This window comes from Manduca sexta, chromosome 22 (assembly GCF_014839805.1).
Source record: "Manduca sexta isolate Smith_Timp_Sample1 chromosome 22, JHU_Msex_v1.0, whole genome shotgun sequence".
NCBI classification, from domain to species: domain Eukaryota; kingdom Metazoa; phylum Arthropoda; class Insecta; order Lepidoptera; family Sphingidae; genus Manduca; species Manduca sexta.
In genome coordinates, this window is record NC_051136.1 from 10,519,633 (window position 1) to 10,545,594 (window position 25,962).

General features: G+C 33.3%; 1 protein-coding gene across 9 annotated transcripts in view; it reads left to right on the forward strand.

Moving 5' to 3' along the window:
- Positions 1-25,962, forward strand: part of LOC115442147 (proton channel OtopLc) — a 54,841-nt gene that overhangs the window by 16,387 nt on the left and 12,492 nt on the right. For 7 of the 9 annotated variants that reach the window (XM_037441322.1, XM_037441324.1, XM_037441325.1 and 4 more), the window contains exons 2-3: positions 23,057-23,215; positions 23,943-24,106. In XM_037441322.1, coding sequence (XP_037297219.1) covers positions 23,084-23,215; positions 23,943-24,106 — 296 coding nt within the window. In that variant the 5' untranslated portion in view covers positions 23,057-23,083. Of the gene's footprint in view, positions 1-3,583; positions 3,750-23,056; positions 23,216-23,942; positions 24,107-25,962 lie in introns of those variants that run through there. The other 2 variants (XM_030167124.2, XM_037441323.1) reach the window with 2 other exon arrangements.

The following is a 25,962-nucleotide window of genomic DNA, read 5'->3' on the forward strand; positions in this document are numbered from 1 at the left end:
GTTTATGTACAATCATAGTCGTGAAATAACGACTAGGCTCTATACATAAAGATTAAAAGAAATGTTATTCACTCATGATAGGAATTATTTTAAATAATCATATACCAATAATCTTACAAATATTACTTTTATCTAAGCAAGACGACTATTTCATAACTTTATAAACACCTAAATAACCCGTGCCGTACAGGTGAATTAAAAATATAACCCATTATTACGAGTTGTAAAAAGGTCATCCATTCTTATAGTTTCTTTTGTACTATGGCTCGGTGTAAGATATTTCTTAAACCTTTTGTTGTCGTAGCTGCGTCGGAGAGATGGAAGATGTCTTGTTTATTCAAATTAAAAAAAGTAAGACTGCATTAAATTAAATGACTGATCATAGAGATATTTTTATAAAGAAATCGAAGGTATACATCGTTTTCATCCATTTATAACTTTATATACCTTACCATATTATTGTTATGCAGTTATGTTTTCACACTGAAGAATTTACTAGATTTTTTTTATATATTTCATCAAGTATACTATATTTATGCAGTCCTCTTTTTTTAACGACCGTTGAGTGTGGACCATGGTTCATATCTTGTTTAAGTCTGTTTTCGAGTGAATACGCGATGAAAAATAGTTCATAGCACTCAGAAATTATGTAACTTGTTAATCTATACTTATAATAAATCTGTAGAGAGGTCAATTCTGTACATGAAATATATTTCAAAAATAACTATCAGGGGGTGATTAGGGATCGATACTGATGCCAAAAATGCAATTAGTAAAATTTTTGTCTGTCTGTCTGTCTGTCTGTATAACCGTTATAGAAACAAAAACTACTCGACGGATTTTAACGAAACTTGGTACAATTATTTTTCATACTCCTGTGCTGGTTATAGTATACTTTTCATCACGCTACAATTAATAGGAGCAGAGCAGTGAAGGGAAATGTTGGGAAAACGGGAGAAGTTACTCCATTTTTAAGCTTCCGTCGCGTGTGCAACCTTAATGGTTAAAGCTACATAGAAATCATGTATGACGGAAATGTTCTCCTTAAAATTATGTAAAAATATCCTACGACAGCATATGTCTATCTTTTATGGTTGACTCACAATGACACGTGTAACTCCCGATAGCTTAGCAGTTCGAAGCTTTCTCATTATATTTGTTTACTAATCTTAGGAACTATCGGTCCAAACTGAAAAATTCTTTTTGCGTTGGATAGCCCTTTATTTGTGGATTGCTATAGGCTATATATCATCACGCTATACCCAATAGGAGCGGAGCAGCAATGGCTAATCTCTGGAACTACCGGTCCAAACTGAAAAATTCTTTTTGCGTTGGATAGCCCTTTGTTCGTGGAGTGCTCTAAGTTATATATCATCACGCTATGACCAATAGGAGCGGAGCAGTAATGAAACATGTTAAAAATACGGGGACAATTTATTAGTTTTGAGAGCTTCCGTTGCGTGCGCTGCGTAAACGGTTAAAGTTATGCAACAATGATGTATGTCGGGATTATTCCTCTAAAAAAGTTCTAAAAAATATATTATAAAACAAAGTCCCCGCTGCATCCGTTTGCCTGAACGTCTTAAACTCAAAAACTACCCAACGTATTAAAATAAAATTTGGTATGGAGACAGTTTGAAACCCTGGGAAAAACATAGGCTCCCGGGAAACTACTACTTTTATAATGGAAAACTTTAGCCTGAAAAACTTTATAACGCGGGCGGAGCCGCGAGCAAAAGCTAGTCATGAAATAAATCAAAATCGACTCTATAGCTGAAGAGATTATCGTCTACATACAATCTTACTAATGTTGGCTCTTTACAATATTAGTATCTAGACCTGGGGTGAAAAGTGAAATTCTTCAAAACGTAACCCGAAGCAAAAAAAATGCCTTAGTTAATATCGCAGACAAATTGACAAAAATCATAAACTAAGACAAACGTAAATAACCCTAAAAGTGAAGCCGGTAGTAATCGATTGTAGGAAAGCCACGCTACTGATCTAGACCATTACAATAACAACCATAATTACGTAACATTAAAATTCTCCAACTCTGTATGAACGTTTGGACATGAAACTTCCTTTGTATCCTTAAACATAAACATATCTGATCGATTCCAGTGACTGACAAGTTTGGTGTGGTTCATGACTGAAATAGCTTATAACTATTCACACGTTATATTGTCAATAAAACTAGAAGGAATTATAGGTAGATATTTATTTATTAGCAAAAAACAGATCGCCTGGAAAAGTTTCTATGATAATCACACCTACATATTAATAATAGATTTTTTCATACAGGTAATCTATAAAAAGCTCTCGACTATATGGTATGAAACGAATGAAAAACTAAACAGATGCTGTTTGACGCAAAATAGAAGTCTTGCCAGTATTATGTCTATGTTTCACATTAATAAAGATTAGTGCGATAGGGCTTTAGGGAAAAATATTTCTATATATTGCATAAAATACTCATTTTATCTTAATTAAATGCATCAAGATAGTATCCATGTAAAGGAAATGGTGTTTTATTGCATGTTGGTGCAAACGTGAAAATACAAATAGCAGGAAAAGGAAATTTCCTTAATTATAACTATTTTAAAGGACGACTATAAGAGTACTTAGTACTTGTGTAATACCGTATCTTACTTAATGTTGAATTTATAAAATATCTTTAATAACCATCTCATTAGTAGACGAGATCTGGGCCTAGTAGTGTGCAGTATATAATACAGGGTTGGTATTATATATATTGTTATAAACGTTTTCGAGATGTATGTAGGGTCGGTGGGAAGTCCTAAAACAAACTCGTATAAAATTGTTATGAATACTTCGTAACATTTCCTTTGCAATATACGTATTGAAATTCAATCGCGCTCAATATCATAACATCTTTTAAATGAAATATTACATACTGGTCATTTCTTAGAACGATTGCAGCAGATAAAAGTAATTAAAACAATCAACTGTCGACACGTTGTCAAGTTCGGTCGACATGAGCTGTGTCGTCACTCATTGTGTTGTTCCTGGGTAAACGGTTACCGTGCAACCGGGCCACGTAGCGACGCGACGCTGTACCGACTCGCAATTACCTGGAAACACAATTGTTTGTCGATCGACAGCTGCGATGTCGAATGCGTTAACATGTTGATTGTTTATTCGTGAGCGTTCGCCACCGCGCCCTTTGTACACGCGAGTATTTTACCCAGTCTCAACATTGAAGTGAATTACAATCGACAAACGGAACCCATAGTACAAGATGTGTGTGGTTTCAAATGAGAGTGGATAAAAAGTGCCAAAAAGGACGCGACGTCGCGCACCATTCAAGGCAAGTTTGCTATCAGTTGCAGGGTTACATAACCCGCAAGGATAAACTCCTGTTAGAAGCGTAGTTGCGCGCACTCGACGTGAGTGCCGCGCTTCGGACAGACAACAACAGTCCAGTGTACGCGGACCGCTGAAAGGCGCGCGCTCATCTCCGTTGAATAGCGGCCCAGCCCTCGCTATTTGCAGAACAATGCAGGCTTGATGTGCGCACGCCGCTGCCGCTGCCGCCGCTGGGAAAGCGCGGAGGGAAAACGCGCGAAGCCGCCAGTCTCGGCCCGCGAGCGCGCCCGGCCGCGCGCCGAAGCCCGCCCGACGCTCGCGCCCTGGCGCACGCCGGCACGCGCCGCGCTCGCGGCGTTACGTTTTCTGAATCGACCGCGGACGGCAACACTGCCACCGTGACTGAATTTCAGTGTCAAAAGGTTGGTGAACCTACACTAGTGCAGTCAAAATGACACCCAAATGCACGTTATCTCAAAACTTACTTTCCACTGAGTCGTTGACATCTGCGTCGGCCGTATGTAACTGTAATTTCCTCATGAGCTGGAAATGTCAAACGTTTCGATTAAAATTTGATGATTTTATATCTCCACTACCGGGTAAGCTAAATTGGGGTGAAGTTGTGTTCGTTTCGCAGAATAATATTATTTAGAGTCATAGACTAGTTGCAGTTAATTTAAGATTACATTAATTAAAAATTTCCGAATTTCCTTAACATTCCCCTTAGGTTTTTCTTTAAATTTATTGTTCCTGAACACATTTTATTTATATTTTTATTAATACATGATGGTGGGTTGCTTTTAGTTCTCCACCGACGTATTTAAATTTCCTACATAAATTACAAACATAGAAACAGGGCGCATTACTCAAATCACGCACGGCTACAACTCGTAAAAATCACGACCTACATATCGCGTCTTGAAATGAAATTAGATTGTGGTAATGTGTGTAAACTGTGGCGACTAAATCACGAAGGGATATGTCATGCCCCAGAAATAATAGCGCCTAGAATCGGTGTCACGAACGAATCCGCATCGATGATATCACCACATGCAAATGACATAAGTCGCACAATTTGAACGCATTTAAAATAAAACATAAGGCAAGTGCTACCGGGTGCATAATATCACGTCTCCGTACCCTTTAAATTGCATCATTATTTAGCTCGGGCCAAGTACTAACTCTTTCGTTGTTGAGTTTGAGTTGAAAGTTGTCTAACAAAGTCATTAAGGGTTTTACTTCAGATTTTATTAGCTGTGGAAATGGTTTTTAAAAAATATGTTAATTGTTTACAATTTGTATACTTTGTTCAGGTGTAATATACGACGTATTTAAAGGGAAAAGAATTAATTAATTTAAAACATTAATTACAATTAATTATGTTTAGATAGAGTTCATAAAGAAATAAAAACATGAATATATTTGCCATTATTAAATAAGCTGTTACCATGTGAAATAAACCTGTGCGTCAATCACATATTTTTTATGATTAGCGTTGAAACGATTACAATGGGAACTATTTTCCTTAATTGGTTAATTTGATTTCATTAGAGTTCATCCTGTTTTATGTGGCCAACCACAGCAACAGGAGAATCAATTAATATCTTTATTATAGTATATTGTATTTTTGTTTATATATTTTATGCCTTACGTAAAATATTCAAGAAAGTAATTTACTAAAAATAAACAATAATAATTATTAAATAAACGAGTATTTTATAATAATTATGTTAGGTCATATCGTTTGCTTTAGTTAAACACAAAGTGCCTGCAGTAAGGATATCCATTACCTATTAGAATAATTACCCATTCAAAAGTAATTAAAATATTGATTCAATGTTTTTTGCAATTGACGTAAGACTTCTCATATAAAAATATGATTGCGTGGTAACTGCGCAGTTAAGTTGGCCCCTTTGTACTTCCTGCTTGTGGTTTCTGCGTAAAAGATTTCTTCCCGGACCACACCTTTACTCAATAAATTGTACCAATTATATGGGTGAATATTTGAAAAGGGCATATTACGCGGCTCTAAGTAAATAACTACCTAGACAAATTTTATTTAATGTTTTTTTTTATTTTTCCTAAAGCTTGGTTCGTGGGTTATATGTGCATGTGAAAAACATATCCGTATTGTAATAAATAGAAAAGCTATCCTCAAAAACATGCCTTAAATCTAATTACCATCCGTGTCACAATTTCCAAATTTTAGCAATCCATGTGCGAAAAGTAGTAAAAACTTTTTGAAGATCGTATTTTTTAAACTATTCAGATAATAGAATACATACACTACAAGCTACCCAAATTACAAACTATAAAGATCACTTTAATATTATTTTTAACCACTTTGAAATTTGTCCCAACACATTGTTCTACCTACCATTTGTTGAAATAGTCATAGTGTTAAAACTTAAACGGAACGGGTCGGTGCCTGTTTGGTTTATTCTGCGGCTAGAGCTGAGTTTCCTCTCGCGACTCAAGCAGATTACACATCAAGAATTGATTATACGGCAGCTGCAGCTCGTATTTATGGTCGAAAAAAAGCGTTTGTCACAAATTTTTCTCCTTTCCGTTTGAGCTTGCTGTGGTAAGTCGTGTTGCTTATTTACAATTTGGATTAATTATAATTATCGTCATAAAAAACTGTCCTGTTTTATGGTTTCTTAAATTATAAAGTAGTATAAAGAATGTTTTATAAAATAAAATGTAGCAAAACTACTTACCGTCGTTATAATTACCGTGTTTACCGTTTGAAATTTGGTAAACGGTAATTGGCAATAACAAATTGTAATTAGTATTGCGTAAAGTTGAAGTAAACAAAAATGTATTATTATCGTATTTTATACTTTGTTTTTATAAACTTAAGACAATAAACGTTATTTGAACCCTAAAAAGTAAATAATAGTATAAAGAGTTATGCTATTAATGGTTTAATAAATTCTTATATTAGGAGAGTTCACTAATAGTTTATTTTTTATTTTATTAGCTTTGAATGAAGAGACGAGCCCTCCATTCGCCTGATGGTAAGCGATACGACAGCCTATAAACAGCAGAAACACCATCCAAAACCTTGAATTACAAAGTATAGTTTGGTATTCCACTGCGCTCGCTATCCTGAGACAAGAGATGTTAAGTCTTAGTATGTCCAGCAGTTACACTGGCTACAATGTCTTTCAAACCGAAACACAACAGTGACTACACACTGCTGCTTGGCGGCAGAAATAGACATTGCCGTGGTCCCTAACCAGGCGGACTCTCACATATGAGAGACCTATCACCAGTCAATAGAAGTTTTAGATAAAACGAAGGTAGCTCTCTTGAGTGTTTATTTCTGCTGCCAGGAGACAGTGTGCACGCACTGTTGTATGTCGGTTCGAAGAAAATGGTAAACAATGTAATTACAGGGCATCTTGAGACTTAACGCCTTATGATTTCTCAGGATGACAACCGCAGTGAAGTATCACACAGTACGTTGTAATTTAAAATTCCAGGTAGACTTGCTACTGTTTATGGGTGATCGTATCGCTTACCATCTCACTGTTTTGAGTTTAAAGATGCCTGGGAATAAAAAATCTAATGAAGAAGTATAAGCAAAAGCCTTAAGAATTGTGCTTAGAAGTAGATACACAAAAATTAAAGCTGATCCTATTATTATACGCCCAGGAAAAACAGAAAGAAAAACAACGATAAAAACGAAGAGCACAGAAAAAATATTATCAGCTTAAGAATTAACACCAAGAGCTAGAAGACTGCAAAGAAAGAAATGTTGAAAAGATTTTAGATCTATCGGAATTGTTATATGAAAAATAAAATCAACTAAAAATAATATTTTGAACAAGTCGCATGTAAATGTATTTCTTAATTAAGGTTATGAGATAAACTGATAAATTATAACATAGGAACTTAAAAGATATTTAAACATGAATTAGAATCAGATTCATAATATTTTTGAACAACAGGACATCCGGGGTCTTCTGACAGATCGTCTAGCACAAGAGTTTCACTAACCCAACTCATCAATAATAGAGTCTTTATTCATAGTATTAGAAGATTCATTTTTGCTATCACATTGTAATTTTCCGACATACTTAGTATGTCTACAATTCATTTCCAAACACCCGAAGCAACTAGTCCCTCTGAATATAAGGTGGTCCGTCGACATTCGACATATTGTATCATTTTAGCATTATTTCCTTGAAGAATTAAGTCAAGATCAATGTTTAACGCATTTTTATAATGGATTTTCTCATTTCTGTTGGTTTTAAAATACAATATTATTGTAATAATTAAACAAGACTGTTATTTTGTTAGATGTATTTATTTTGCTGATCAAACTTTGTTGATTATTAAGAGCAAAATCGGTTAATCATGTTGCGTTACAATTATTATATATTATAATGGTGGCAATGAGTAGATATGTTTGTTTTCAATCTTTATATATTAGAGACTTATATATAATTCATAAATATAATATATTATATGATTTTAACGGTATTTATTTATTTACTTATTACCTACCAACCACCTACTATAATTACCATTTTTCAAATACTAATTACCATATGTGTCATTTCTCATTGCCATTCGTGAACATTTTCAAATCCAAATTCCGACCTGAATATCGATTTACAGACTGTGCCTTTGATTTAAATAGTATATAATTACGATAAACTTTACATCGAATCGATAAAGATCGCGATTGGGAGCAATATTTGAATTTATTTTAGGAACACCGAATATGTCTATTTTCAAATATTCACCCATATATATTATACCAATTATACGTATATTATGTTTAGTATAAAATATTGCTCAATTAAGCAAGGTAATATTAGAATAGAAAACTTATTACTTTTATCTACGTAACTTTTCTATGCTGGGTAGATGATATGATAGGCGTTCATGAGCAAACTGTTGACGATCCAATCATGGACATGTGTAGGAAAAACTATAAGTACAAAGTGTTTTCGGACTTATGATTTTAACCCAGAATAGGCCGGTTATTAGACGCTGCTACTAACCTAAAGATAGGAACAAATAGTTATAAATAAATTAAAATGTATAAGGTGAGACATATCGTACCAATTTTTAAGATTTTTGTACAGGGTCATTTTGACATTGCGTTAATAAACGGAAAAACAGACTCGTATTTTCTCCTATTAACATTGTGCCATAAATCGTTCATGAATAACGAATATATTCACCAAAAATCTGTATCATTTTTCAGATTTTTTGATAATTTTGTTGTTTAATGCGAATATGGTGTACATGTAAAAATGTGTATAAGTGTAAAAATATTGTATTGCGAGGAATTATTTTAAAGTAGTAGTATATAGTGGCATTAGGCCGCGTAAAATCAAAATTACTTTTTATTGATATTTATTTTGTTCGAAACTAGCACTTTTTTATTTTACATCTACAGCTTGTATAACTTATTGTAAAATATTATTTTCAAGAAGACAAATATATTATTTCATTTAGTAACGCAATATCAAAATTACTCTGCATGAGACAAAAATCTATGATAGGCGGGTAAACTTTTAACAAGCCACGATCCTTTAATTATTTTCAAATTAATTTACTTCACGTAAACAAACCCCGAGCTATGCCGGCACAATTAATTGATCTGTGAAAACGATTAATCGTCAACTGGCAAGTTTGATCGTCAGCCTCTGGCAGCTAACAGGTGATTAGCCAGCGGAAAATTAACGTAGCTGGATAAACCGTTTACGGAGTAATGAGAGCTATCCTACGCTCTCAATGGGCTCTGATATAATAACTCTTTTTATACCTAGATTTTTATATCCTTGCCCCACTTACGGTTTATTTTCCTTGTCTTTTTTTAGCTTTGTGGGTTAATTGTAACATATTTTTGTTATAAGTTGAGCGTGTTTTAAATTTAATAATTAATATTTAAATAAAACGGAAATTTTGTATGGAGATATTGTAAGGCTACTTTCTTTCCCGGAAAAATATTCCCAGAAACCCCCTTTACGCGGGCGAAACTGCGAGCAAAAGCTAGTTACCAATAATTCGTTTTTGTACACAGCTTCTCTTTCGTAAAAACCTTTTTCCGGAATAAATATACACAGTAGATGTTAATAATTATTCATCATCATTAAAGTCCTATGCCTTGGATGGGACAGGGAGCTTCCACGGTCACTCTCTATTTCGATCGGCCGTGTATTGTAATGGGAAATAAGAAATAAAAAAGTTTCTATGTCAATAGCGGATATCTTGTTTTGCCAAATATCGAAAAATATAAGGCTTAAGCAATCATCGCGTACAAAATTATTTTTCCCAGAAAATTATATTATCCTAGGTAAATACGTTAAGTTTTGGAATAATTAAAAGTATGTATGGTATGCAGTACCTTCTAAGTACTATAAATGTTCTAAAGGTACATAATTTCATAATTAGTTTGTATTCATTAAATTTACCCGCTAACTCTTATAAAATCCTTTCAAATTATAAATTTCAAGCGTTTGCTTCATAACCCAATTCATAATGTTGCATAAAATCGTGTATTCTTCATTTAATTATAATGAAATAAATATAAACCTTATTCCACTGGATTAGAATTGAAAATGTTTATGTCAGATTTCAAAAGAGTTAGCAACAGGCTGGCGTTATAAAGGTTGCGAAAATACAGATTTCTTTTCATAATCCAGTCCACCTGGAGGAGAGATTTGAATTAAAATATTCTTGGAAGTCTTTTTATGAATACAAATTGCAGAAACATATTTTATACATTTTATTTTGTATGCAGAATAGAAATTCTATTTAAATAATTAACCTTATCGAAGACTATATAGAACAGGTTGTATAAAACTTGGTAATTTCTTACAAGATTCTAAGGCGACTTTGTGTAGTAATAATCATTAATTTTATACAAATTACATAAGTCGAAATAAAACTTATTATTCTATAATTAATATTGCATGAGTTTTTATTTTTAAAGGAAAACCCAATAAAATCTAAAAATATTTAGAAGTCTCTTTTATTTCGGAATAATACAAAAATATCTATGTAAACTGTGTAGGTACCTGAGCATGTATAATTTATCAGTGACCCGCTTGCATGTAATTCACCGTGTATAATTCGAGCCTATTTATAGTACACATAATGCCCACGTTACATGAACACAGGACCGGAATAAGCCACGAGGAGGACTCTTGGCAATACGAGATTTTTTTATATAAAGGAGCTTTAGTATGAGTGTAGAGTTTATAACGAATAAATTTTTCTAGCCTAACTTTTTTATTCCATTGAATGACGAGCTTGCCGTTTGCCTGATGGTAAGCGATACCACCGCCCATAAACAAAAAAAACACCATCCAACACCTAGAATTACAAAGTATTGATAAGTATTCCACTGCGCTTGCCATCCTGAGACATGAGATGTTAAGTCTAGTTATGTCTAGTAGTTACAATTTAACTTTTATGGATTTCAAAGGTAAATACTAAAAAATAATTTATTTACTTAAGTATTGCTATTATCAGAGGATGGCAACATTCTACACCCAACTTGACAACCTGGCCCTTATAGTCCGGCTCTGAGTGAAGCTAGCCAGGTCTTACGTTAACAGTCGGCCCTTTGAAGTGTTCGCTTTATTACACAGACTATCTCCATTCTCTGCCTTTACGGGAACATGGTATTCCAACCTTTTTATAATTTAGAGACTATAAACTGTATATTTAAAAGATTAAAGGTATTGTAAATTCAAATTTAGCGCTTCGTGTGTTTTACGACTGTTTTTATGCTTTTGATTTAAAACTTCGCTTTTTGACGTGCCATTTCAGATGTTATTTTGTGTTAATTTTTATAAAATTAGCATACTTTTTAAACATGAATATAAAAGTAACTATATTTATAAGATAACCTACTTCATTGGTCTCAAGCCAGAAAGTCAGATTTTGCAAATTTTTCGATTCGAGAAACAAAACATGCAAGTTGTTTGAGAGCTTGTATTTTACAATACGTACCATCGTCGTACTAATAATTCAAGGATTAATTTTACAGAACTTATTAGCTAAAAAAAAATAAAAAATATACCAGAAGTCAGTTAAAGGAACTAATAATTATAAGTGATGAATTATAACTTGATAAAATGCGCTATCCAATTAGTAAATGAGAAAGATAAACTGATTGGTATTCTCGAGCCCGGAACTGTAATTATCAAGACCGTTAGATCCCGAATCAACTCCGTATCAGTTAATCAAATGTTCAAAGGTTTTGGTTTTAATTCAGAGCAGATAAACATTGTGTTGGAAGTTTTAACTTTCAAGTATTTTTTCTACGAAGTAACGTGCCATTGATGTCTGTAAATAAATTTACACATTTGTAAATTATTAAAAAGTATTAATATTAATTAAGAAACGTAACATACTAGCTTTTGATCGGGGCCTCGCCTCACAAAAGTCCATTCTTGGAATTAATAGCATAGAGCACTCAACAGAATCTAGAGGACTAGGCGTTCTGTAATTACCACTTTCTACACATAAACTCGCAAACTTTACCTTTTTATAATTTTATAAAGAGATGTATGAAATAAATGTAATAACGATCTATCTTTATGATCGAAATATTACTAAACTACGCTATGAACTCGGTCACAGTATTAACTATTAACCTTCGCCCTGTTGGGTGATAGCAAACCGAACAAATATCCGAACGCTTGCCAAAAAATTATTTGAGTAAACTCCAATAACAGGTGGCGCCATCTGTTATCAGAGCACAAAACGAGTTTAAGATTTTAACTACGTGTTTTTAACTTTCATAGTTGTTTAGATTATAATTATAATTATGTATAGATGTATCATAATTGATTTGACCAAAGGCCTTCCTTTTATATATGTCTATACTTGTAGCTGAATTTCCGATCGTACAATTACCTTGAGACAGTAGAGCTGTATTTTAGTACGCCGGTTGAAGACCAAAGGCTTAGCTAACTTGCTTTAGTAGTTTACACGGCGAAAAAATACAAATAGAACATAGTGTAGTTTACATTGTTTGTAATCTGCCTATAAGTATAAAAAATATCTCAGTTATGCGAAATAAACTAACTTAGATTATTAGTATTCGATTTGCAACGCGTATTAAAGATGGCATCGTAGTAAGTCAAATTACTATGGTTGATAATTAGAAATTGTTCGACTTTAACAATTAAACTTTAACTAAGTATATGTGAAATTAATTAGATACTAATTAGTAAAGATTCCTATTCAATTTGTAGGAATTGAACAAAGTTGGTGTGGAGATCTTTAAAAAATGTCTACCTTTACCAGCTGACATTAATTCTAAGTATTCTGTGGCATACTATGATTAACGATGTAGAACAAAAAATATAGTTCAGTTTATGGCAAAACCAGAATGTACCTTTTTGGCTACTTTAATTCTAAGGGTGTATTACATATATGCAATTGCATTGTTATTAAAACAATGATAATACAACCGTCAGCATTATAAAATATCAATACAAAGTATAAAATATACGGAGTGCTCCAAAACAAATAAAGACGTAAACATCCATAATAATTTACAAGTCCGTAACGGGTGTTAACCATTAGGTGTTAACATTATTAATAGTGAGGAAGTCGGGAATAGTTTTGATCATAAACATCTGACGGACGTAAAGCACGGACTGAACATTTGTATTTAGGACACACCAGTGATGTGTTAGAGGCCATTGGTTTTTATATGTATTCATAATCATAATGCCCTCGTTTGTAATAAAAAAAGTAAATTTTGTTTTACAAATTTAGACATATAATTGTATTAAAAAGTTTCAGAATGTGCATGTTTCAAGTGAATATATGCACATTTATATCGGCACAATTTGAGGGTGAAAACGAAATATAATTCCAACTTGCATTTCGAAATCTTCAAAAAGTTGTACTTCGATATGGAATATATTTTACTGGATTTGTAAAGTTCCGACGTCGACGGAATGTTCATACGTATTTATGTGTGCAAAAAGTTTGAGAGCTGAACTGAATTCCATATATTTTTTTATCTGTTATATTGAACATTCCACAATGGTAACATGATTTATTTCATTAAAACCAGCAGCCCCTGACTAGTACTCGGATATTTCCTACCCTAAATGAAATTTTTTGCTCCTTAAGACGGATTTCCTACGAATCTATCCTCCCGCAAGTACAAAATGACACACTTTTAAGATGTCATGAATCTTCGTGCGTTACGACTCAAGTTGGTTCGAGAGTGACGTCGTCTGTCACGTAATCCGTGGTCTGACGCCTACTTAGTACTTATTTTTTGTTCAAGTGCCCCCGTTTCCAAGCTCGAGTGGTAAAGATCGCTTGTACTCACTTATCTGCCATCGCCACCACACTTCGAAGAAAATGCTTCTTTATTATTTTCTAGCTGGACTATTTTGTTTAACTGGTCTAATTTTTTACTTGTAGTGTCTTATCGAAAACATGTTTTGTTAGTGCTGATTGAAAACGGATATATCAATTTAAAAAATAATTTGGTTTACGAAATATTCATTTTGGTAGGAATAGAGGTCAGTTAGAATAATTTTATTTATGAAGTATTGTTATTTTTTGTGGAACTAAACAAGTTTCTATTATATTTATATTTTAAAGAAAACTGACGTAATTTCCCACGCTCGTAAAATCGTCTTTATGTGATATAACGTTTTTTTCGTTTTAAACCTGGACTTTTGAATGCGTTTCGAATTAGAATCCCGCGAGTTCGCTTCCATCCGTGATCGTGCATATAAATTGTAAATTCGATCTTATTATTATGCAAATAGCTCTGACTTTAGATTCATCGGCACGATATAATGTAAATTATATTTTGTGATGCCAACACGCCAAGTCTTGGTTCATTGGCCTAAAATATTTTTGAATTTTTGACAGTTACAAGTGTCATTAAAGCTCTTGTAATCTCGTCTGTAGTTATTCACATTCGTCTGCTAAGACTTCAATTATAGTTTATCAGTTCAATTCTCATTTCTAAATTTAATTACGTCTTAACTTCTAACTTCGTACCAGTAATTAATAAACCATTATGTTACTTCACCTGGAACTTACTTCTAGATTAACAAAATTATTTCTTTTCAGCAGTTTTATGTCGTGCTTGCGTACTGATTCGGTTAATGATTTTGATTAGGTTAGGAAGGGTATAAAATGTAAAGTAATCACGCTATGTGAAGGACATTTATGTGGTAATAAAATAAATGCATACAATGGGTTTCCATCTGGATTGAAGGATCGTTATCGTCTGGTAGCTGTTTGCATTCGAGCCTTATTTGTTGATCCGATGCCAAAAACTCACACTGTGGAGCGTAATGCAATTGGCTCACCTGGCTTCCAGTTGAGTTCGCTGGGGGATTGTCACTTTTGTTTATATTTATAGTTCTCCCGCGACTCTAGTGTGATGTTATTTGGCGAGTTACTTTGTAATGTCAAGTTTTCAGTGGCAAAAGGTCCATATATACCGATTCCTGCCGGCTCCACTTTGTTTAGAATGTCTGTAGAATCTTATTATCATTAAACGATTTACAGATCGTATTTATGCGTATAAGTACTTATATGTTTAGTCAGGTTTCCTTTTCAGAAAATTTCACCTTCTGCCACTGTTATATATTCATTTTAGTCTGTACTTTATTTAGTTGTTCCATTGGCATTGAATAGATTAATGATAAAGAGGATAATGCTAGTCTTAAGACCTTACTTAAGTTTGAGATTTGTGTAAAGATCTCTCTATAGCCTAGCTTCATCATCGTATATCTCCTCAATTATATAAAAATTAAATTGAAAATAATTGTTAGATGAAATATGATTATGATGATTACTTGGAGATTAATGAAAGTTACTCTTGGTTAAGGTATAAGTAATTACTAAGAAGGAACGAAAATTATTAACATTCTAGTAACTAGCTTCCAATCACCAGGTAATTTATATTGACGTAAGCTTATAAATCAGTAAAATCAGGTATTATGAGTTAATGAAATCACACACACACACACACACTCATGACTTTTATTCCTCAAGGCAGAAGCACGACGCTACACCGACTTTCCGCCGTGTGTTTTCCGTCCCATGATGGGATAGGGGGCGAGCCTATCCCCATAAAGAGCACGAACTCCAGACTGATATTGAGTAGAAAAGTCCAATATCACTTTGCCCGACCGAGACCTCAGCATTGCAGTCATACCGTAATACAACTACGCCACCGAAGCAGTCTTAGGTAATCCTTAGCTTCTAAAAACACTCCGGTTATAATTTATATAGTAAGTTTTATTCAAGATAGATCCAAGCTATATGGATGTTTTATTTATAGCTCTACACGCTCATTCACAGCTAAACGATTGCAGAAGAATGGTAATTTCCTCGAGTATAAATGGAAACGCGGACGTGTTTCTCTTACAACACAGCTTTGAAAACCAACCTAGTTTTAGTTTCCGTTTGAATATTGCCTGTTCTATTTACGTGAGCCAAGAGGTGGAGAAAGAATAAACATATGCTTTCGCCATAATGAAGTTTGATTTGAAATTGCGCAACTTAGTGTGGAAATGGTAGTTTCGTAATTGTCTAAAATGCAATTGTCCTTAGCTATACTTATTTATTTGTTATTTCGTTAAAACTGCGTTTGCTTCACTCATCATTTTCAAAAATGTTCCCAGGATTTATTTATTCTGCGTCAACTCCTTACCATTTAAACTCAGCACAGTTTTATAACCGGTACATTACTAATCGATTATTGTAAAAAACCTCCCTAATACCCATGAATTTTATTAATTTAAACCATAAAATGTCCAATAAGACACGGAACGTTCCTAAAACGCCTGATTTATATCTGTTAACAGGTGGTCTGATATTTTTATCTACTGCTTAATTACGAAAGCCATTACTTTTAGGCTACATGAATATTTACTCTATTTTATAGACCGTATTTGTTGAGGCTGTTCTAGCAGATTTTACTGTATCGTTGATAACCGTGGAGCAGACGGGTTGGTTCCGATATGTTTATAAAGCGGCCGGCAAACGGCCGTATTGCTTCTACTAAATATTGTTCCATCAGTTGACCTATTTTCTTTACGTATATTTTTATTAGCCATTTTAATGAGAGCTGACTCGTAAAAATTTAAAAATATTCTCCAACGTTAAATAAATTGTCCGTCTTCTATTTTATACAGCGTATTGCGTTGCTTTTGTTGTAATTTAATGAACTACATTGCACTAATTTACTTAAAGCATGTTTTCGAGAAATGCCATTATAATGCACTTATATGTTCTGTTTTCAATAGTTTTTCTGCTTAGACATAATCATAAAATATTAAAATATCTTTTTTTGTTGATAATAGTTTAGACTTACTTTTTATGAAAACTTTAATTAGGTTATTTTTGCTTAAGTCCGTTTAAATTTTCGAGTTGATATGTACAATACATTTTCAACCCTAAGTTTTCGGATCAAAATAAGTAATTGTTTGAAGCAAACTGGGCCGAGTAAAATCGTTTGTTCTCTCACACCTTCCCTGTTACTAATTCAATAACAAGTCCCTCTACACTATACACAAGTTACGTCACAAACTTTGTCCACATTTGAATAAGTTTTGTTAGTGCTAGACAATTTAATTATGCATGTTAGATTTGTTGCTGTTGCAAAATTGTAAAGAGTATTTTCGACGATCCGATTATTGTAATTTTACGTAAATATGTTTTTATACTATGTATAATCTATAAATAATAAACTTCTTTTTCAGTTGTTATATGGACTGTATTTAAACATGGAGAAAGAAATTAAACAATTACATAAAAACCAAGAATATCTGATTAAGTTCAATGCCAAGAAATGTCGGTATTCGTGTTTACGTGCAATAAAACCTTTGTGCTCCCCTCTCCCTTCTCTATACGTTGTCCCAAAATTCCTTAAGAATTCTGAAGCGAAATTTATTGCGACGTGCGTCTAAGGAATAGCATGAAAAGGAATATACGTCATCGCAGAGTTCGAATTCTAAATAGGATGGGGAGGTTTTCTACGCTCTGCCAACTTTAACTTATTTCTAGTCTTTATACAGTTTTTATTTATGAACGAGAGGTTTTTGTATGTTATGATTTGCTAATTTAAATATAGACTAGGTATTGAAGCTACGCTAGCACGAAATAACCTAAGAAATAGGTGAAGTGACTTTGTTATAAAAAGTAAAGCCATAGTCTATATGTTAACTTAGATCTTGTTCCATCTATGTGCCAAATTTAATTAGAATTCATTCTGAATTTCTGCGATTACTCCTAACAACAATTTTAAGTCTAATCTCCACAATATGAGCTAAAAGTAAAAAGGCACTATTCCAATTCGAGGTTCATACGACAATAACAAAGAGTTTCCGTGTTAAGAACGTGCAGCGGTGCCAAGCGCTCGTTCCGCGTGAGATTGCTTCGTTCAAGTCGATGGAGACTCTCGAAATGAATAGGAAATCTGAATTTGAACAGTGAATAAGTTTGTTAATTGAGATCGTCTTATTTTTATTTTGATATAAGATCTTATTTAATTTGTTCATAGATTTTTAGTGCATATTTCTTTGTACCTACTCGTTTTTAGCAAAAGTGTTTGAGCAACAAGTAATGAATATCATTAACCTTAGAGTAATGAAGAGTAGCAGTGCTTTTATAATAATTGTGAAATTTATCCTTCAACTTAAGTAGTTTAGAGTACTCTTAATTAAACGAATTGCGAGCGTACAATAGTCTTGTAATTTGATAAACAAACGACTGGTAAAGACGGCTCTAAATTGTTACTGGCAGCAATTGGATAAAACGAAGTGAAGATCAAATGCTTTCCTCTAGGAGTTCCCTTTTAAGTAAATTAGTCCGTAATGTAGTCTTAATTTAATTCATAAGACCGTATCTTTTAAAATTATACGGAATTTCTGATTGATTTGTGCTTCAATTAATAGTTTATCTAATCTACATAAATTAATATTATAGATATTGCATATTATTATAGTCATTTATTATTACAGTATTATGAAAAGCATTGTTATTTAAATTACTAATTAAAATGTTATAATAAATTATAAAGCTTCAGCTTCATGATAATGTTCTCGAACTATAATTTGTAATAATCTAACATGATTGAGTAATCATCATGGTACATTTTAATGAACGCCTAATTGCTATGGCCCAATTTGAAGACAGTCGAAGCAAGATCAAGTTTCATAAAACCTTGTGGGGTGGCAGTAACGTTCGGATCGCAAATGTCAGTGCAATACACATGTATTAGGTTTCATGAGTCCACTGACCTGATGGCCCCATTTGGGATCGATTGTACGTCGTGTTGTCCTTAGCGAATACATTACATTGTACAAAGCCACGTTTTCCGGTTTATTTAGTTTTATTCATACGTATTTGAATAAAAGTCGGCTTTTTAATGGTCTTTTCATGTTAAGTTTGTGGCGGTGTGGGTATTTGGGAATAGAAGCCGTTGAAATGTGCTATTATTTTGTAAATAAATTGGAATTTATTTTTTGGTTTCGTGTTTATTTTAAGTGAAGTAGTTTTAATTAGTAAATTATGCGAAATTTTATGTAGAAATTACAACTTATGTTTCTCGATAAGTACTTGTCGAAGAATGTAGAGGTGAAGTACAAATACTCTCGGTTAAATAATTGTTATTTATCGTAAAGTTTTAATATTTATGCGGTTTGTTGTAGTAAATAACGTCCGATGAGTTTCCCGTATATTAATTCGTGCTAATTAACTTAATTAAGATATCAGTGAAAGTAAAACCTTAAATATAGTTGCATTAAGTTTGGAAACTGCGCGTGTCGTTAGTCTATAAATAGTTAAACGCCCAATTTACCCGCTGCCAGCCGAAATGTTTCACTCACCGAAAAATATTCGAATTTAGCTCATGGCGGTCTGGTTGAGTCCAATTAACTTCCATACTACAATATGTGGACGAATGGGTACAAATGGAATGAACGTTAACTGCAGTTTGCATTTGCTCAGTATTTAATTGGTTATATTTTGTAAGTGTATTTCGATGGTATTATTTTACTTAGTGTAGATTTGTTGTTCAAATCTCGTATTTGTTATAGCAGGCATTCAACTATTAAAAACTGGAAAATATCGTTTCTAAGAATTCAGAATCAAATACCACATGGCTATGTTAGTCATCTTATTTTATAAGTTGTTAGATAAATCTCGTGAGACATTCTTATGGTTATACTCGAGAGGTTAAAACAATGTCCTAATCATGACATGCCTACGCGTGTTTTTGTTCTTGTTTTGTTTGATTTCGAACATTCAATAAACATGTTACGTATGAAACACAACATGAAGTTTGACAAGCCATTGTTTATAAATTATTGTGTATTGATTGAATAAATAGTGTACATTATTGTTTCTACAATTACTTTAATTTTTGGGTTGCACAAAGAGACTGTGATGAAATTAAAATTTATAGATATATCTATAGTTAAAATCATATAAATAGAATAAAAAATCTAAAAAATAGCATATAAAGTGGCAAAGCAAATGTAATGTTCATAAATTAATGACAATATTATCACGATCTGCTCGTACCTGAAATAACTTTAGAAATCAGTATAGAATTTATTTATACAGTATAATATTATTATCTATGATTTAAATAAAGAAAGTATTTTTTCTTCCGGGCTCCATCCTGTTCGCATGATGATTACGTCTGCGTAAAATGGAACAATAAAGCTTTGCTAAACTAAAATGTCTTTCTTATCGCCAGCTATTGGTACCAGCAATCTTCCAATATCGCAGATGTAGTTCCGTCTTTCAGTCTAGTCTTTTTGTGTTGTTTATTTCTTTTCATTCATGCCGCAAGATTAACAACTAAAATTTCGAATGTCAAAAGATTTATAGCTCGCAAGTATGGGCTGCCATGTTGCTCGTTTCTATTCCCAGCATGCTGGCACTTCCATTTAGAGCTGTAATTCATGTAGCTTGAATCTAGCCACGGCCAAGATACCGATAGGCTACGACCTCCTGGATTCTATGATTTATCGGTCATAACTTTTACCTTCAAAACTGTCATGTTTAAGGTGTGGATTTGTACTACTTGTGAAACTTGTGTTTGAACTGTTTAAAGAAAATTTTGGATTTTATTGCAGTTGTAGTTATTTTTTTTTAAATATAGTAGCGTTAAATGTGATTACATAGCGTCTATTATTGAATGCAAAGAATACATGCTTGCGTGGAATCAAAACATTAGTCACTTCTACCTATAGTACATAGTGCTCAGTCACGAAATTAAAACTACAGTTTCGCGAAAATCACAGTAACGTAAACCATGACAATAAAATTAAATCTTCGTGACCGTGACTAGCGAAGCCTTTGCGCTTCACTTTGTTCTTTTAACTCGTTATAGAAACCGTTTTTCGGATAATTGGGAGTCCAGGGTTACATGATATTGAGCCATTAACGCATTTTAATTTACGTAGTCAATTTATTACTAATTAATTCTATTCGGTTTAGGTTACGTTATGTTAATTAAACGTAACAGTTGGAGTGTTTTGTGACTTCCCGAGTTTCTATTGTAACTTATACAAATATATTTTCCACTAGAAATGTCAAGATGTATTTTTGCAATGGTTGCGGTCAAAATATTACAGAGTTTAGCACAGCCCAAAAAGTTTAAATAATTTATATTACCTAAGAGTCTCTTATTAGTCGTAATCATTGCCTCCTACAAAGTAACTACTTTAAACATCAAAATTAGATTTATAGAAAGAAATCACCCTTCGTATTGCGGCTTACGGTTTCTCTTCAGCTCTACAAATGCAATAAAGAGTAATGCATCTGTAAATTTGCGTATCACTTCAGGCGAGTCAATGCATCATTATTTTTCTGTATGGGTGCTTTCAGCGTATGCAGTATATTTACTGTGTCGATGCAATAACTCGTTCCAATCGGATATTATGAAATTCGCATTCGAATATAATGGTTCGGATACAGTGGAAGTAAAACGATTGAGTAAACGAGCTCCATTCGCATTTAGTGTTGCTATGTCCGGATATTTTATGATCAATATTTGATGCAAATAGTTTGTACAATATGGAATTCATTGACATAGTAATTTGTTCTCGTAGGTATTACGAGTATTATGAAGTCATTAATTTGGAACCATTATTTCGTTTACTTAAAAAAAGTTACTAATAAATTAAAAGTGTTATACAATTTTAATTATAAAAAAAAATATGGATTCGGTAAAGGGACCCAACTGCACCTCATGGTAAGCGGTGTGTCGTCCATATAGAATGTCGGCTAACGAGAGGTGATATCCCTCGTCAGTCGACACAATTATGTCGGCCTGTTTGCTCCTGAAGTAATAGTTAATTTAAATTGTATCAGTGGTGGGAGTCCAAACTACCTATAGATTAGCATTACTGGAAGAGATTAAGACAACGTATGCAAATATTGCTGTTTTTTTATAATTATTTCAATTACATTATACATTACAATAAAGTAATCGACTCTTTTACAAACCAAATACGTTAATTGATAACAGCCTAATGAAATTATCGCGTGACATGCGGATATAGAAACGAAATTTATGACCCACTGATAATTTGAGCAAGGAATTGTCTTCTTTTGCCTTTTCAATAGGCGTCATGGTTCGCTGGCTACGTTCATTTCAGTTTGAGTCCAATTAAAATTCAATAACGTATACTAAGATGGAAAATCATATATCAAAGATTAATTATTCAGTAAATTGAAAATATTTCAGTTTCAGCAGTGACTTACTGATGATGATTAAAATTGTTGTCTGAATCTTGCAGATTGTTGAATATGATTAAACCATAATGAAATTTTTCTGAACTTTTAGACTTGGTAGACGTTATAAAAATATAAAAATCTGTGTTACTAAATCAAAACTTCTAATATAATTATTTCTTATGTTTACGCGGATGTTAGACATTAAAATAGAACTATTTTGTGGATTTTACCGCGGTTTTTATATTATAATTTTCTTCTGACATTTCGAAGATTGCAGCCTTTGTAGACACGGGGTGGACTGAGGTGTTGGTCATCCGAATAGTTTTATATAACGATTATAATATAAACAATGAAATGTGTTCTAACATTCACAATGACATAACAGTACAAGAATGAAATCTTATATTATTAGTGGGCTTATTAATACATAATAATATTGAACTCAATCACACACATAAAATTGCTATAAACCTATATTTTTATATCACATTTATAAAACGTAACGTTACAGCAATAAATCTTGTATGTGACATTACGGTGCGATATTAGCCTTGAAACACCGATTCGTGGATTAGAGAGATATGTGGTTGTTGTCAAGATGTCTAGTATTTTTCTGAATTTGTATACATTTTGTTATATATTATAGCGATGTGTATTTTTATATAACCTATCAATAATTATATTAAAGCTAATGTGTAGATATGAAAATGAATTGTAGTTTCTAATTTCTTTTTATTATAATAAACAAAGCCAATTAATTATAAAACTTTTTTAATTGCTAATGAAAATATTTAATGAACGAAACATGGCGAAAACTTATTCTACACCTCCAGACCAGTTCTACAACTCAAGGTCCAGACCGCGCAAATCGTATTAAAACGCCACTCTAAGTTATACCTGACCTGGGACTCAAACCGACGTTTTAACGGACTACACACAACCACTAGACTAAGACAACACAACACATGATCCCAATTAACGCTAATAATAATCCTTCTCTGTCCAGGTGCGCGTCCGCGAATTCTACATCGCGATGCAGCGTTGCCCCTACATCCACGAGATGAAGGAGCGACTGCTGGGTGCGCCGGTAGAACCAGAGCAGAAGGAAACACAGCAGCCGCACGAGCGGATTGAAAAGGACCCGCAGGTCGGCACCATCGTCAAAGTGAGCCTCATCAATCATCTTATCATCAACTGCTTTGACCTGACTTATACTCAATTTGTAGTCAATACTCAATAGTAGTCTATACTCAAGTAGTAGTCTATGCTCAAGAAGTAGTTTATACTTACTCAAGAAGTAGTCTTCACTCAAGTAGTGGACGAAAATCTAATGGGTTTCCATGTAGAAGTCTAGAGTAGAAGAGAATTTAATAAGTCGTGAAACAGTTGTTCAAAGCAGTTTTCGACGTCATTTTAGATAATTTAGGTTTCATGTAGCGATGTTGTAAAAGTTGTAGTTTGTTGACTACACCTTCGTAGTTCGTAATAATATTATAATTATAATAACTACATCTTAGATGTTATGCATGTTAGTATAATTAAGTTTAGTATAACTGATAGCTCTGACACAAAATGGTTTATAAATTGATATTTATGATTGTTTGTTCTGACAATGTACAAACAGACCTTCACGATAAGTAGACAAATTTAATAAGTATCAAGTTTCGTAGAGATCTATGTCGTAAGTCTAACCATTTAAGACGGACCATGAAGTTGGAATAAATGCTAAAGATGTACTTAATTAGTGAAATTTGTGAGAATATAAAATGATGCATTGGTATAAATTGCAAATTAAATTAATTTAATTATATTTAGTATTGCTGTATGTAATTATAATTAATATAAGTAATCAATCGGAATTCTACATTATATCGAATGACAATGATTTCCAGCTGAATTCAGACGGGTACGGATCGCACACGTCCCCGGCGCGGGCGCCGCTCGTCACCGACGAGTGTGAGGCCCCGCCGGAGGAGACGGAAGCACTCACGCCCACCGAGGTGGTGCTGAGGTACCGGGCTTGCTGTCAGCCCGATACTACACCTAAGAATGCCAAGTGAGTGCCTTTTTTAAATTACCCAGTGTTTTTTTTACTGTATTTCGAAATTTTGGTTTTAGCTAACAGATATATTTTGTATGGATATAAATAATGTTATAGAAAAGTAAATAAAATAATGTTATAGTATAATTTTGATGAATCAACGTATATTTTCAATGTAGTGGTAAGTAGATAAGGTTTTCTGAAGCAGATGTACTAAACTAGTAATAAATAATTCCAAAGTAGGTACTGCGTGTTACAAAATATTTTTTAAAGTAACATCTCTGATTCCATAACAGCGTGGAGTGTCACGACATAATTATAATCTGACTTCGTTCCATGGTTGACCCAGTTACTACAGGAATTGCATCCCTAAACTCAATTTTCTGTTTTATATTGAAAATCAATGCAGCTGTCAGTAGCAGATTATTGCAATACTGTGGCGCATTTCATTCTACCAACTAATGCAACTTATATTGACGATGTTTGGTTTAAAGTTTTGCTATACAATACATTTCTATTTAGAAAGATTTTGCTTGGTATTTAAACTAAACGGCACTTAGGTCATTTGGAATTTCTGACGTCAGTGTATGAATAAATGCAGAAAGCAACCTACTTGATGTGTCCTTGAGAATGGCTTATGAATTATTTACGCATTAATTCTGTAACAAACCTTCAGCTAGGTAATAAAATAAGGTTTTATGCCTTCCACCTTATGTAAACGCGGTGTCTAAGTGTGTAATTGTTTTTGCAATATGCACGCGCCGGATTCGGATGTTTTATTCAATATTTACATAATAATATGCTGTTCAAATAAACGAACAATGATGTAATATATGATAAAATTATTTGTATTAACCTCTAAGCGGACTTAGGAGGATGGGACGACCTTCTATTACAGTGCAGATGCCTGGCAAGGTTGTATAACGTAATTCGATGCCGTCTCATGACTATTAAAATGTTTTAGGGAAGGCATGAGTTGCAATTCTCCCAATAAGTAACGATAGCATCATATTCAATCACGTCACTGTTTAAAATTATCACCTGTGATTGGATCACAATAGTACAGTGTTATAAAATATAGAATTAAGTTCGCATTTTTAAATTTGTTATTTAGGACCATTGTTACTCACGTAATTAACTTTTTACTAAGAACACATTTTGTACGCTCCTGAATAATGGTAATAAAGTAATAAAACGTAACAATAATTATTATTTATATATACTTAGTTTTTAACGGTTAAGGCGTGTTAAATTATTGATTTTGCAGTAAAAAGCGTCACGCCCAAATCATTTCCATAGATAAAATCTGTCCTGAATAATATGTGGGTACTAACGTGGCGGTATCCGTGTCCACCCATACACCATCCCGGTTTCATTGTAAACAAAGAAAATAGTGAATTTGGGACATAACGTTTTAAGATATTCATAAGAGCGCTTTGTATTACATTTTGTGTGTGAACAGAGCCTAAAGAAATGAAAACACTTTTGAAAACATGAAGTGTTAAAAGATTAGTTGTTTAGGAACCTATATTTATTTTTATTACATTTACAGTATGTATATGATTTATATACATAACAATAGTATGTATATAATCTATGACAGCGGCGATAGCCTAGTTGGGTGTGGAACGGACTACTAAGACGAATGTCCGCAGATTTAAATCCAAAGGGCACACACCTCTGACTTTTCTAAAATCATGTGTGTATTTTTTGTGAATTTATCGCTCGCTTTAACGGTGAAGGAAAACATCGTGAGGAAACCTGCACATCTGAGAAGTTCTCGTAGAAGGCCAGCGTGGTGGACTAAGGCCTAATCCCTCTCAGTAGTAGAGGAGGCCCGTGTTCAGCAGTGGGACAGTATATAATACAGG